We start from the raw sequence: 14,493 nt of genomic DNA on the forward strand, positions 1-14,493 counted from the left end.
ACACTTAAATTTAAAATTAAAATTCATTATTATCTCAAGTTTTGGTATTTTTTTTGTTTATATATATATATATATATATATATATATATATATATATATATATAGTTATTTTAACTAATAATATTAATCAATTTTTTATGTGTTAAATGATGTTTAAATTGACATTTGAATGGAAACTTATGAAATAATATTAACATTTCAAATCTTAATTTCAAACCCAAAGTAAAAAAATTGAAGATTGAAATGATTAAATTTATTTAATTTAAAATTTAAGACTAAATTATATCAAAATTTAAAATAATAACAAATTTTATTTTTATATCCAAATTTACCGACTAGAAAAATATTTATTTATTTATCTTAAAAATTTTCGACCACCTTTAAATTAATGTAATGAGATATCTACAAATCATCACAATAATAATAATAAAATTAAAGTTACAATACTCAAAATAAATTTTAAGGTCTTTAAAAATAGAAGCTTTACAAGTTCATTATTTAAAAAAAAAAAAAGGTATTTACACATTTTATGATGATAGAGTTTTTATATTCCTACAATGAATGTGTGTTATAAAGAAACAAAAGTAGTTTGTAACCACAAATAAATAAATCATGAAAAACCGAACAACTTAAAAGATCATGCTAAAATACAATGCCAGTGGCACTTTCAAAACCATTTTCAAATCATACAAGACAGACTCACCTGAATTCTCAACGTAATTTGAATAATTTCCTTTTAAAATCATACAAAAACCATTTTAAAAATCATGCAAAACAATTTAAGAGAATTGCTTTTCCTTTTTGAATAATTTCCAAAGAGGTCAAGAAAAGAATATTATGAGTGTGCATCCGTACTTTGAAAACAGATAAATTTACGTAAATCACAAATTATAGATTTTATAAAAATAAATAAATTTAAAAAATCATAATTATAAATAAATCAGACTAAATAAAATTGAAATCGCGTTGGAACAGTGTGGCAATATGGCTGGAGTTTACTTTGAACTCTGATAGTCACTGGAATTGTTCCTAAGGCAGACAGAATAATGGAGTTTGTGGAGAAAAGGAATGAGGATAGCTTGCATCTCTATATCTTTTCTAATCAAACAAACCACTAGACACGAAAAATTAACTGATGTAATTTGTGCGTGATTATTAACAGTATTTATTACTATTAATATTCTAGAAATTATTGAGTACTGTTAAGGGAAAGGTTCTAAATTGAAGATATCTGCTATGCTGGCATTACTTTAATTTGAATAAAATACAACTAAATAAATTAACACAAAATTAAGTCATTTTAATATAAGATGGTTTCGTTTTCAATACCAAAATCGTGCTTCCTCCGGTTTCATTAAAAGAAACTCTGCCTGGTTACGAAATTATGTCTATTTAGTACGACTTACTCATAATTAATGTTGGCTATAAATTGTATTTTTTTAAATTTAGATTTAATAAAAATAGATTGAATTTATAATTTATATTTATTTTATTGTTTCTGGTCTGTATTCGACCCACGTCGACTTCGGTTGATTTTTGCCTTATTTGAGTTGGGACTCGAGTTAACATTTGATCGATCTTAATTGATTCAACTTGATCATCGATCTTGATTCGATCTTGACTGACTTAAATCAATTCTTCGATTGAACGAACTTCACTCGAAACTGTATGAGTTGCGTGTAGCAATTGTCACGAAATAGACTATCATACTAGTTATACCTTAAAAACAGACCATTACTAGCTTTACTCGAAATAAAATTATTTGGCTTGTCGTTGGTCTCTATAAAGTGATAGAAATAAAAATAAAAATAGAGCAGAAATAAAACTTCAGCAACCAGAGAAACTAAAAACAAGTCCACCACAGTTATGTAAAATAATCTATACTGATCTACGCTGCCTCGTGGCACAATTCGGTCGTCTAAGTGTAATATACAAAAGTACTTGACTTCCTTCAAAGTGAGAGAAATTAAAGTAGTTTACAATGAAACAAACACAGCAAACCTTGCACCAAGAGAAGAGAAAATTTTAAACTCGTTAGATGATACACCAAAATGGTAAAAAAAAGAAAAGACAACCACCCAAAGTGGCTTAATCAATACCTCACATCCCTCATCTCAATGAAGCTGCAATCCTCACGTTTCTATGGTTGAAAGAATGCAGAACAAGTTGAAAGAGTGTGATCAATAAGAAACACGGATAAAACTCTCTAACACTGTACACGCGAGGGCCAAAACAATAAAAAGGACTATAAAAGAGATGCTGAGCTATTTTTCCACGAAAAAGATGATCTCCGCCCCGGGATTTGGGGTGAGAAGCTAAGCCCAAACATCTCCTTGAGGGCCTTGCCCCTCTCCCAAAACCTAACTAACTTGGCAACTATTGTAGCACTTTGCATTACGTGGTTAATATCATTTTCGCTCCACAAACGGTTCACTAGCTGCATTCTCCTGCGCTTTGAATCCAATGAAATGCCCCACTCCTCGAACAGCCTTATTCTCTCCTTATCGGAAAGCCTCCTCTGCATAAGCTTCACAAGCATTCCTCTTTCTCGCCGAAGTGCTTTCACGCTGTATCCCCAACCAAGCACATACATGAAATGAAATACCCTAGTTAACAAGTTAACCTCCGTGGTGCAAGGAAAATCAATAAACTAAATCAACCATAAACAGGCAATAGCTTTTTGTAGGGGATTATGTGTGGATAAATAATCATATGATCTATTTCTCAACGTAAGTATCACAATGTTTAATGTAGAAATTTTTCGTTGGTCGTATTGGCCAATATGCACATTTGGATTCCGAATAATACAGGAAACTGAGATACATGCAGAAGTGACAGAAAGAGAGAACAGAACCTTGAAGCTAGTGTGATTGTCTGACTATTTCTCACAGACTGGTTTCCATCAGAAAATGTTTCTTTTAGGAAGGATAGTCTTCTAAGCTCTACTTCCATGTAAATGGAGTCTGTTGGATCACCCCTGAACAAAAGAAAGAAGTAGGTCCTGTGGGACAATGGTACACAGCATGATTGCCACAGTTCAATTATCTCCTTTTGCTGACTCATGAATTGCAGAGACCAATCTAAAGGAGTACCAGGTGTCTCTAACATCGGATCCACACCAACATCTTTCACGTTCCTCTTTCTTCCTGCCTCGTGGTCCTACAATTCAGAAAAGCGTATTTTTTTTCAAAAGCATCGAGATTAAAATAATGACCTTCAAAAATTCAGAAATTTTAATCATCAAATGGAAAGTTGTGTGAAATTATGAACAGCAGTAGCACATGTAATTTGCAGCACGTAGATATAATCATGTTAACTCTTTCTTTATCCATGCCTGTTAGTATATATACAAATCTTGTTACAGTGGAAGCTGGAGGTTCTACTACCACTTTCTATTGAAAAGGCAGAACCTTCCATAATTAAATGACAGATAAGGAAATTCCTACTAGAGTATTTGTTGTAAACACTACAATCTAAAAGTCATATATTTGCCCTGATAAAGATTATCAGTTTATCTGTTATCTGCATGATTGTGAGTGATCAATATTGCATAAATAGTAAACAGTCTCCCATACTTAGGAAGAGAAAATTAAAAGATGTGTAATACTAAGGAAAATAAGGACTTATTCTCACCTGACCATCAACAAGCTGCTTTTCATATTCTTGTTTGACCATTTCTTTCATCCCAGCAACAAAAGTCTGGATGCTAGCAATATCCTCATCAGCAGATGTTCTGATGCTGCTTGCTCTAAGATCATCCACAGAAAGACTTCCCATCGAAGACTGAGAACCATTCCTTAACAATTTTATGGAACCATCATAATTTAATGGAGGAAACTTCCTCCGCAAACCATCTGGCCTTCCAGGGAATCCTTTGTCATATCCATTGGCCGGAGTCCTCTGTATTTCTCCCATTGACTCCGGAGAACCAGTCATGTGATACTCCGTACAACTCCAGCTTCTAGTTAATTGAAGATTCCTATGATTTGACATATTTTCTGACATGACCCTTGGAGATTGTTCATCAGGGGAAGGACATACGAGAGAATCAATGGTTGACTGTACATCATGCAGCCTCTGCTCCAGAAGTGCTGAATTTTCTTGGATCTGACTGTCTCCAGCATCTTCATTCAAATGTGAAGATATTTCCTGGCTTGTTCCACTTTCCTCTCCAGATATTGCTGAAGTTAACTCCCCATTGTCAACACATCGAACTTCCTTGCAGTAATCTTCAGTGTCTTCTGTACAACCAAAAATAGGTAACAAATTATTGGATCTGATGCAGTTCCACCAAAGAATCTCATCATTATTATCAAACTATGTACACTACAGGCATAGATATGCATGCAAGAACCTACCATCAGGATTACTTCCACTGTCTCCGTCATTATAATGAGGGTCGTTGAACTCTCTGATGTGTGTATTAGGACGATGAGGACCACAAATGCTCGATGACTCTGATACTGAACAGTCATCATCCCATATATCTTCCCCTTCCTGCACATTCAGATTAATGATTAATAATGCTGGCCCGAAAAATGCAATCTCAATTCAGAGGCACGACATCAAACATGTAACAAATCACGAAATAGACACTACTTTTTCCGATATCTGCTCCTTTCCGACCATGCGCAGCAAATCTTCAACCCTTGATTGAGCCAGGTCACGTTGCTTAGTTAGCTCCCTAATTTCCTTCTCCATCTGAATAATTGAAATTTCATTATTTCATTTAATATGAACATGCAAGGAGCAGAGAAAACACAGAAATATTAACAAGCATTAGCCTAAAAAATATTTCATTTAGTATCAATAAAACTATATCAAAGATATCGATTTTTTTCCCAAAAAACAAGGCTACTAACCTATATAAAATGGCTAAATTCAAGTGTTATCAGGGAGAGTGTGACACATGTTGAAAACATGAACAGTAAGATATATTTAAGAAAACCCCTGCTCTATCGAAAAAAAAAAAAAAAAAACTACTGAGGCAAACAAATCCATTTGAGGTCTATTCTAAGGTTTTGCAATCCTTCTTAAAGATAGGATACATAAATTCACAGGGCGGTATTGGTCAAGAACACAAGTAGCCAGAAAAGAGAGGTGAATACACAAGATATGCCCACAATCAATACAAACATTATAGCACAAGAATTCAAACAGTAAGTAAATTATACAACCTTCTCTATCTGGAGATCTTTCTTTCTCAACAATGTTGCATAATCACAATTGGCAGTAACGGGACCAGGAGTTTTCAACTCACTCTCCAATCTAGCCACCTCTTTCTGCAAATGCTTTACCAAGGCCTTATCAGACATCACAACATTAACCTGTGCTTTAGTGGTAACTTCTTTTGCACAACAAGCAAAAAGAAGTGTGTTTCTGGTCTGATCAACATGACTTCGTGCAGGGCTCAAAGTGCAAATGATAGCCGTCCTAGCATTTCCACCCAAGCAAGGCTGCAGTATACGTGTCAACTTGGAATCTCTGTAATTGATGTGTCCATGTCTTCCGTTACTGCATTATTCACATCGAGTCAATGGATTTATTAAACAGTTATGGGATAGCTCCTGCATCAAAGTTCTGAACATACAGAAGATCTCTAGTGTAAAGATACCTACAATTAGCCACAGATACAAAATAATCTGCCTTCCTTTTTCTCACAATTTCTCAACGATGAATGAAATAAACATAATATTAACAAGACGATGAATGAAATAAACATAATATTAACTAGATTTCATCTCTCTAACGGAAGAGTTTCATATGTATAAATTAACTAAAGAGGCTACCCTAATTCTTTATATATAGAAACGCTATCCTACTATGACATTATAATAGTCTAAGTTCCATATAGAAAACCAGACACCTTATAACCAGAAGGTTATAAAGAAAAACTAGAATAATATGATTAAGCAATAATAAAATTAAAAGTCATGGGAAGAGGTGAAATTAAATAAATTTGATGTAGATTTTCTAACTATATTAGAAACTGCATAAATAAGGAAAGCCCCATAAACTGAGGAGTGAGTAGACAACCTAAGCTTGCGAATAACTGTTCCAAGAGTAAGTAAACTCCGGTTTATATGGCAACCTTCTTTTAGTCTCATCCCAGCTGATGATGCCTGAGATGCACGCTCACTCCCTGCCAAATCAACAAAATTCTGCAGAGAAACAAAAAAAAAATAACTATAAAAGCTTTGATAATGACCACAATAGGAGGGGTATTTTAAAGAATGTAAATCATACCACACTAGCTACTAGGGTGGCTGAGTTTCCTTTGCCTAGGAATTCCCTGGCAGAACTTTCCATTGTCTGAAATGTTGCAACTCCGTTAATGGAAGTCTATCAGCAAAAAATATTAAGCACAATATTTTAAGCATGCAAGGGGAAGGCACATACCAATCTGATAATTTGGTGAGATCTAGAACTCTTCTCATTTAAGTATGTCTCTCCCACCTGCCTCTGAGCTGCAAGAATAAATAAAGTAAGCAATACAATAATGCCTACTATTGACTACCCTGTAACAAGAAAACTAAGCAAAGTCTTTTACTTTTACCTTCACTGAAGGCTATAAGCTCTTTTAAATGTCCCCAGTCTCGAAGAGTCTCCTCTGTGAGTTTCTCTAAAATGGGGCCTCTCTGATTTGAAAATAATGAATCATTAAAACAACAGTTGATTATGCAATATTTTTTATGACACTTTTATCCAATATAAAGGCATTATTCACCTCTGGATCATCACGTAGCCTAAGAGGAGTGTTGTCCGTACTGAGGAGGTCCCGAACAATTTCATTGTAAATTTCAATTGCTGAGAACTTCAATATAAATGCTCTTTCTTCATGCTAAAAAGGTTAAAATTATCTTGTCAACAGCACTTATTAATAATATTATAGGCTCTGGTGGAGAATGATAGCCAATAATTAAACAAGAATATATATCAATATAATAGTATAGTTACCCTCTTTATATAGTCAAAAATATCAGCAACAGCGTATTCGGTTATTCCAACCATCGTATATGTCTTTCCACTACTTGTTTGCCCATATGCAAAAATACTGGCTGAAAGAATATATAATACCTATATTAATCAAGATGGGCAATGAGTATAAGAAACTAGCCATCGTGAGAATATATACTCACAGTTAATTCCACCAACAACTGAAAGAGCGACTTCTTTGGCTCCTTCCTCATATACCTGCCTTGTGGCACAATCACCCCGAAATACTTTGTCTATCACCAATAATAAAAGCCGATCAAAAAAAAAAAATCACCAATGATAAAAAAAGAAAAGTTTAGAAACATTCCGCCCATAATCAATGGATTTCCAGTTCGATATCTTTATTAAAAATTAAAACTTGTAAAGTATATATCATACGACAAAAACTTGGCAAAATGCAATTCAAGCATAGTAATACTACATTTAAAAATTAAAGTTTAAACAAAAGTGGGATTGACAGTTAGCAAGCGGTGCTAATTCATCCACCAAATATTTGCATCAAAATTAATTATTTTCCAAAGTCGGGCCACGCAAATTAGGAAAAAAGTGCATTACCTCAGAATTGAGTCGACGCAATGCAATCCTAAACTAATCGAAATGTAAAAATAACTAAATGTCTTTCTTCAGGTAAGGGAAACAGATCCCTATGGAGTTTAGGACTGCATATTTACCAAATTTAACCCGAGTTAAGTCCTCAGTACTTTGTTAATGTCAATATAAACCTGAAACTGAATAACTCAGTTTCAATGGCAACAAAAAAATCCAAATAATAAAGCAACATTTAGATTAAAAAAAAGGGATTTGCTTACCAAATGTGTAGGCACTTGGAAATGTGGATCCCTCACGAAGTGTGTTCCGATACAAGATGGTAGTATCATTGATGCATTCCCAGTCTGCTGATTCATTAGCAGTAATCTCCTTCTCGTTCAGAGGCCTCAGCCTTATTGACACAAGAATCTTCTCTTCGCGGCCACTCACTCCTTGCATCTTCTCCCATTTCAGCAGCTCTTCTCCAGCGATAGCTCCCATGTCTCGCTGTACCCAATGTTTTCTCCGACCCAATTAACAAGCTAAGAAGACCTCAGAAAAAGCTCATGACTCCTAAAAGTGGACAAGTGGGGTGGTTGATTATTAAAGCTATTGATTATTTCCCAAAGTGCAAGCATATAAAAGAAAAGAACAGAGAGTTTACAAAAAATACTAAGCCCCTAATTAAATGTAAGAAGATAATCACAATTCATAATCATGAAATGACCAAACTCAGAAAAGGTAGCCACCCGTTAATTTCGGTTGATAAATAAATACTCGATAACAGCAATAGCGAGCTAACTATAGATTATATTTATATCCAACCAACGAAAAAAAGACCAAGACAATACAGAATGCTAACTAATTACGCTTTAATCATCAGTAAACTATCGGCGGTTGGCAACATATCACGACCTAAAAGACTTCTGTTTAAAGAGAGATGATCAATCATGACTTTAATTTAGTCCGATTAAAGGACATACGGGTCTTTTACTTTTATTCTTTGGTACTAAGCTTCATAGGGAGAGAAGAATAAAGAAGAAGGAGCGAGGGAAAAGAAAAATTAAAAAGAAAAAAGGGCTGGCTGGGGCCAAACAAAGCATAAAAAGCGAGGTTCCCTTTTTTATTAATCCTTCCTTCAACAATGAACCAATTGTAATGTAACAATAGAAAACTTTCAACAGCAGCGACCCTGATAACGCTTGAGAACGAAGTAACAGAGTTTTACATAATAATAAATATGAAATTGACCCTGAACTGGTAGTTTTGCACAGCACAACACAACCTGGTCCCCAACCAACAGGAAAACGAGGCCATCCTTCCTTTTCAGTTTTTTTAATCCTTCTATTTATTTTCACTTCTGGCCAATTAACAAAAGCATCACAAACACTCACTCTCCCACTCAGTCTCATACACATCATATTTTGCAAACCAAGGGATTTTCACCTCTCAACCTCTCCGTCTTTTTCGCCACACCGTAACACCGATAACCTAATTCACATTCACAGCACAACGTAGCTTATTTACGAATCTGCAACAACCTCTACTATTTTTTGCAGCTGCTTTATCTGTAATCACAATTCAGAAATAGGATACGAACCAAAATAGAAACAATTTATCATCTCCGCTTCTATCAAACAAATGCCACGTTGATTCACAACAAAGTGCTCCAAATCACCTCGAGTGAACATTTTGGAACTTAGCAAGTATATTCTTCTTCATTCGCCGGCACAAGCCACAACGTAGCGTTAGTAACAATCAGATTCTGTTAAAAAAAAAAAAAAAAACACAGCGAGAATAGTAATCGAGAAGAAGAAACATACTCGGTGCGGAATAGAACAGTGTGAATCCGTAACAACTTCACTTTACGAATCACGAACCGCGATCTGAAACAGAGCACAATGCGACTTACAGAGAGTATTCGGTTGCTTCCTCTCTCTCTCCCAGAGTCTGAAGCTCACACGCATCATAGTTGAGACTGGACCAGCGGGCGCGTAAATCTGATGCGGTGTCAATTTCTTCCATCTCTCTATTTTTTTCTTTTTTTCTTCCTATTTTTTTAATTTGACTTTTAGTTATTTTTGCTTACTGTGGTGGGAAGAGAATGTAAATGACGAACGTGTCCCTGCTTTTTGGTCATGAATTCTTGTACCCCACTCACGTGTGAGAGGGGCATTGGAGTATTTAAGAGTGAGGGCGTGAGCGGTTGTCACCCAAACGCCGCCTAGGCACGTGCGGAGTGTGGAGAAAGCGGTTGCGATTCTACCCACTAGCGTTAATGTCTTAATGACTGTCTTTGAGAAACCGTCCACACGGATAAAGATCCAATCGCGAGAATCCACACGTTTGGAAGTTTGTGTCTAACGGTCACTACAGTGAATAAATAAACTACTGTAGCACTTGCTCCGTTTGTTTATTTACGAATGAGTTTTCTATTTTATCTGTAATCACTGTTTAATTAATAATAATTTTGATTAGCACCACGAGTTGGTCTTCATTTATGGCAGATCGATACTCATAAATCCAATATATTTTCAACGGAAAACATTTATCACGAATAAAGGAAGACTTCTGTTTGAAGAGATATATTGCACCCATTTTTATATATTTAATTATAATCAAACTAATTCGTATTGATTAAATATAGTAATTAAGTTTGTTTCATATTTTTGTTTTCATAATGATGTATAGTATGAGTCTCGCCCGGTTCAATATAAATTCGTTGGATTAACTCTCGTTTAGATTATTTAATAGATTCAACAGAATAATTTGTAAAATAAATAAAGTTGTATAATCTTATTAAAGAATATGAAAAATATTCAACTGTAATTAATCAATAATAAATAAAATATCATTATAGTTTGTATAAATTAAGAGTTTATATAAGATAATAATGATCATTAATTGTTGAATTTAATACCATAATGACTTAATATTTTCAGAATTATCTTTTACATATCATTTGAACCTTTGCTAACGAAAAAATAGTACTCAATCGATCCAATAAACAAATAATATTCAGAAACACATAATTCTTTTCTGAAATTATATTTATTGGTTGAGAATGGAATATTTTCAATATATTAATTGTTAATAAGATTTAAATTTTGAAAATTAGTTACCTTTGAGTTTATAAAATGATTTTTTTATCATATTTAAGATCTGAAAGAGTTTTGATAATTTATCTCATACAACATCAAGTCTTTGTTTGTTTTAATTATGTATAATTTTGGTTTTAACTTTTTGGTTGTTGAATCGTGGATATGAAATATCTATGGTTTCATTAATAACGAGATAAGATTTTTCAAGTGTTTTTTCTTATTTAATAGTTATATTAACGACTAAATATCTTAACATCATCTCAACAAACATATTATTTTCACTAGCAAAATCAGATATCGGTTCAACTCTTCTTACGATAATAAAAGTTAATAAAATTATTATTATTATAAATTAAATATAATTAATTTTTCTAAATTTATCGTAAATAAATTTTATTTGTTTTATTGGTAAATAATAAAATTATTTTTATTATAAATAGTTTTTATTTATTTTTATTTATAATTAAAAAATGATTAGATTTAGAAAAAACAATCAAATTGAAAAAAAGAAAGTTTAAGTTGAAACAAACAATAAAATTGATAAAATAAATATTTTAATTTTAAAATATTTTATTTAAAGATTAAATTTGATTATTTTAATTTATTTTTTTTTGTAAAATAAATAGAAACAAAACATAATATATATATATATATATATATATATATATATATATAATGTAATAAACATACATGATACTCTTTATGACTTACCTAATAATTTTTTTTCATAATGTAAATTAGACTTTCTTCAACTCTCACAAATAATACTTTTATTTGTGTGATTTTAATATTAGTAAAACAAGGATATCACTTTCATGAATCTTAAATTGAAAACACAACCTAAATATTTCATCATCATATTTAAACCTTAGAAATAATTATGTTTACAATTCATCATATGTTATATCACAATCATATCATCATATACTTTCATATATATCATCATACACTTTCATACATATGCATTAATGTCAATTTAAATGTTAATAAAGTACAATTAATTATTCATTATACTATGATAACATTCAAGTTCAATATATTAATAAAGTAATGAAACATAAATAATAACATTTAAAGTCTTGTTTTTTCAATGCATACATTAAATTAAAAACAAGTTACAAGTCGTAGTTTACCCAATAACATATGCTTATCCAACCAAAGATGTTAAAATTTTCGAGGAATTTTGGCTCGTTAAGCGAAAAAATTATTTAACCAGTAAAAAAGCTTTGGAAGTTTCAACAAAGTAATTAATCCAACAACTAAAACTCTGAAAATTTCAATAAATTGAATTTCGTCTATGGAGAGTTTTGATCACCAAAAAACTTTACATAATTCAAGATTTCTATAGAATGTAAAACGGATCTAACTAGTTCAAACTATTTTTTTTTTCTAATTTCTTATCAATTACATGGACCATTTTATTTCAAAATAACATAAAATTGAATAAATATAACTCGATCAAAATGTTTTGACTTTTTACTACAGAATATATAATGTATATGTTTCTGTTACATTAATATATATGAGGGTGGGTCGTCCTTTCTTGTTCTGCTCTTTTTTTTATTTTCAATTTTTTTTTAAAACACAATCAACTCTGATGAGTTGTTGACCTGCAGAAGACACTTTAATGCTCAAGTCATATATGTTTCATAAAAAAGTTTATATTTTATCAATAGAAAATTATAGAAAAAGATGATTGTACTTGAACATCAATAATATATTTATAGGACTTGACAATTGTCCATGAATTCTGATAAGTATATTTCATATATAATATGATATTCAAACAATTTTAATATATTTAAACAACACAATTCTTTTATAAAATCAAACACTGTGATCACGTCACTTTTCTTTTTCATCTAAATCATATGCCTTAAGATATTATGAGAATTTAACTAGTTTCTCTTACTTTTTACTTTTTAAGATCGGTTTGTCAAAGTTTTAGTTTCAAACTCAATTTAAGAAAAAAAAAAAAAAGAAGCTAAATCTATACACAATATTCTATAATCAATAGTCTGGAAATACCTTTATAATTATAAACAGATAAATAAAAGTGCAAACTTGTATTTTTTATGTGTACAAAACTCCTCTAACTTATAACGATAACTTACTTTAAAACATAATCTTATGAAATAGATTTGCTTTGTTCTTCCTGACAATTCTCATGAAAATCTTTGTTTTTTTAAATAATGAGATTAGCTCGATTTTAGAACTCCAAAGAAAAGACACAGAAGATAAGAAAAAAGTATACCCAACATTGGTTAAATTAAAAGAAAAAAATGACAAAATGCATCATTCACAATTTTTCTTAATATAATACTTTTAAAAAGAATTAGTATTATTTCAAATATAGCCAACATTGGTTAATGAACTTGATAAAGTCTGTTTCACAATATGTTTAGATTTGGAAATCAATGGACGAAGCCAATTAAACGAAATCATAATTTAACCATTACTGAAAAACAAAAAAAGTTCGTGTTTTCATATATTTTTTAAAATAAAAAATATGGCAATGCTGTTAGATAATAACTGATTTTATGTGTAATATTAAAAAATGCTAACGATTGTAAAAGTATAAACAAAATTGAAAAAGATAAATAATAACAATAGTTAGATCGTATTCCTAAAAGAAAGTATACATCCCATAGTTATAGATTATGTTTTTCATTCTTTGATTTTAGAAAAAAAAAAAATATATTTTTAATAACTTTTTTTATAATTGTTTGTGTGACAGTTTGTGATTGGTTCTAAATATACGAATCAATAAAACAATAATACATAATCTTTAATCTAAAAAGTATTAAAACATCATGTCCTCAATAAATCTCTCATCCTTAAAATTTTTTTCCACGTGATGAGATTTACTCTTAACTAAAAAATCACTTTTTTTTCTATTTTGATTTAAAAACACAAAAAAATTATTATTATTATCATCATTATGTATATTTTTATTTAAAATAAAAAACCTATTTCAAAGAAACTCTGCCACCACTCACAAGTTAAAGTAGAATGAAAAATATTTGACACTTTCAAGACGTACATATAGTTACCTCTTTAAAAATGATTTTAAATATATATATTTTTAAAAAATTGATTTGAAAGAAAAAGATTATTTTCTCTCTATTTATGTTTTATAATATCTTTGCATTTTTAATGATGAATTTGAAGAAGAATGACTAAAATAATTTGATCAGATAGAGAGAAAAAAGTAAGATTGTTTGTTTTATGAAACGGAGAGATAAAAAGGAAAAAAAGTAAAATTATTTGTTGTAAGGGATGAAGAGATAAATGGAAAGAAACTTGAAAGTAAAATTTGTAAAAATTTATAAATAATTTGTGTGATGAAATAAAAAATATTTTAATGAATAAAATGGTTAGATTTTAATTTTAATTTTATGGATTAAAATTAATATAAAATAAAATGCTTGATAAATATTACATCTGTTGAAGCAAACACAACATTAGTATTTTATCTCATTCATATTAATTATTTAAAATGCTTGATAAATTTAAGAAAGTTAACATATAAAATAATAAATGCTTAGTTTATTATGATTATCATTATATTGATTACCAGGTAGAAAATCACACCTTGATTACAGGAAGTTTGGATTATTCGTGAATCTGTACAATATTACAAAGTCAATGTTAGTAATAATTGCCGTTTTCTCTCTCCAAAGGACTGCTTCAAACCTTCATAATTTTCTCCATTTCGTGTTTGGAACTTACAACATCGTTAAGCACACGTAAATGATGTCCCTTTCTAAAAAAACCATTAATCATATAATTACAAAGAGTACCCTTCTATTTTCATTCGAATCGTGGACTTAATTACATTGATTATTCATTGTGTCTTTTTCATGTT

General features: G+C 30.9%; 1 protein-coding gene across 1 annotated transcript; it reads right to left on the minus strand.

Annotated features, from left to right (window-relative positions):
- Positions 1 to 1,864: 1,864 nt before the first annotated feature.
- Positions 1,865 to 9,858, minus strand: LOC106780538 (kinesin-like protein KIN-7E). The gene is given in 16 exon segments (XM_014668837.2): positions 1,865 to 2,341; positions 2,344 to 2,567; positions 2,855 to 3,159; positions 3,634 to 4,241; positions 4,359 to 4,497; positions 4,600 to 4,701; positions 5,178 to 5,514; positions 6,037 to 6,161; positions 6,247 to 6,312; positions 6,400 to 6,467; positions 6,557 to 6,638; positions 6,728 to 6,841; positions 6,958 to 7,058; positions 7,140 to 7,229; positions 7,806 to 8,097; positions 9,348 to 9,858. Coding segments are annotated over 15 exon segments (2,607 nt in total). The 5' UTR covers positions 8,026 to 8,097; positions 9,348 to 9,858; the 3' UTR covers positions 1,865 to 2,315.
- Between the last annotated feature and the right edge of the window lie 4,635 nt (positions 9,859 to 14,493).

The sequence above is a fragment of the Vigna radiata genome, unplaced genomic scaffold, assembly GCF_000741045.1.
Source record: "Vigna radiata var. radiata cultivar VC1973A unplaced genomic scaffold, Vradiata_ver6 scaffold_393, whole genome shotgun sequence".
Classification (NCBI taxonomy): Eukaryota; Viridiplantae; Streptophyta; class Magnoliopsida; order Fabales; family Fabaceae; genus Vigna; species Vigna radiata.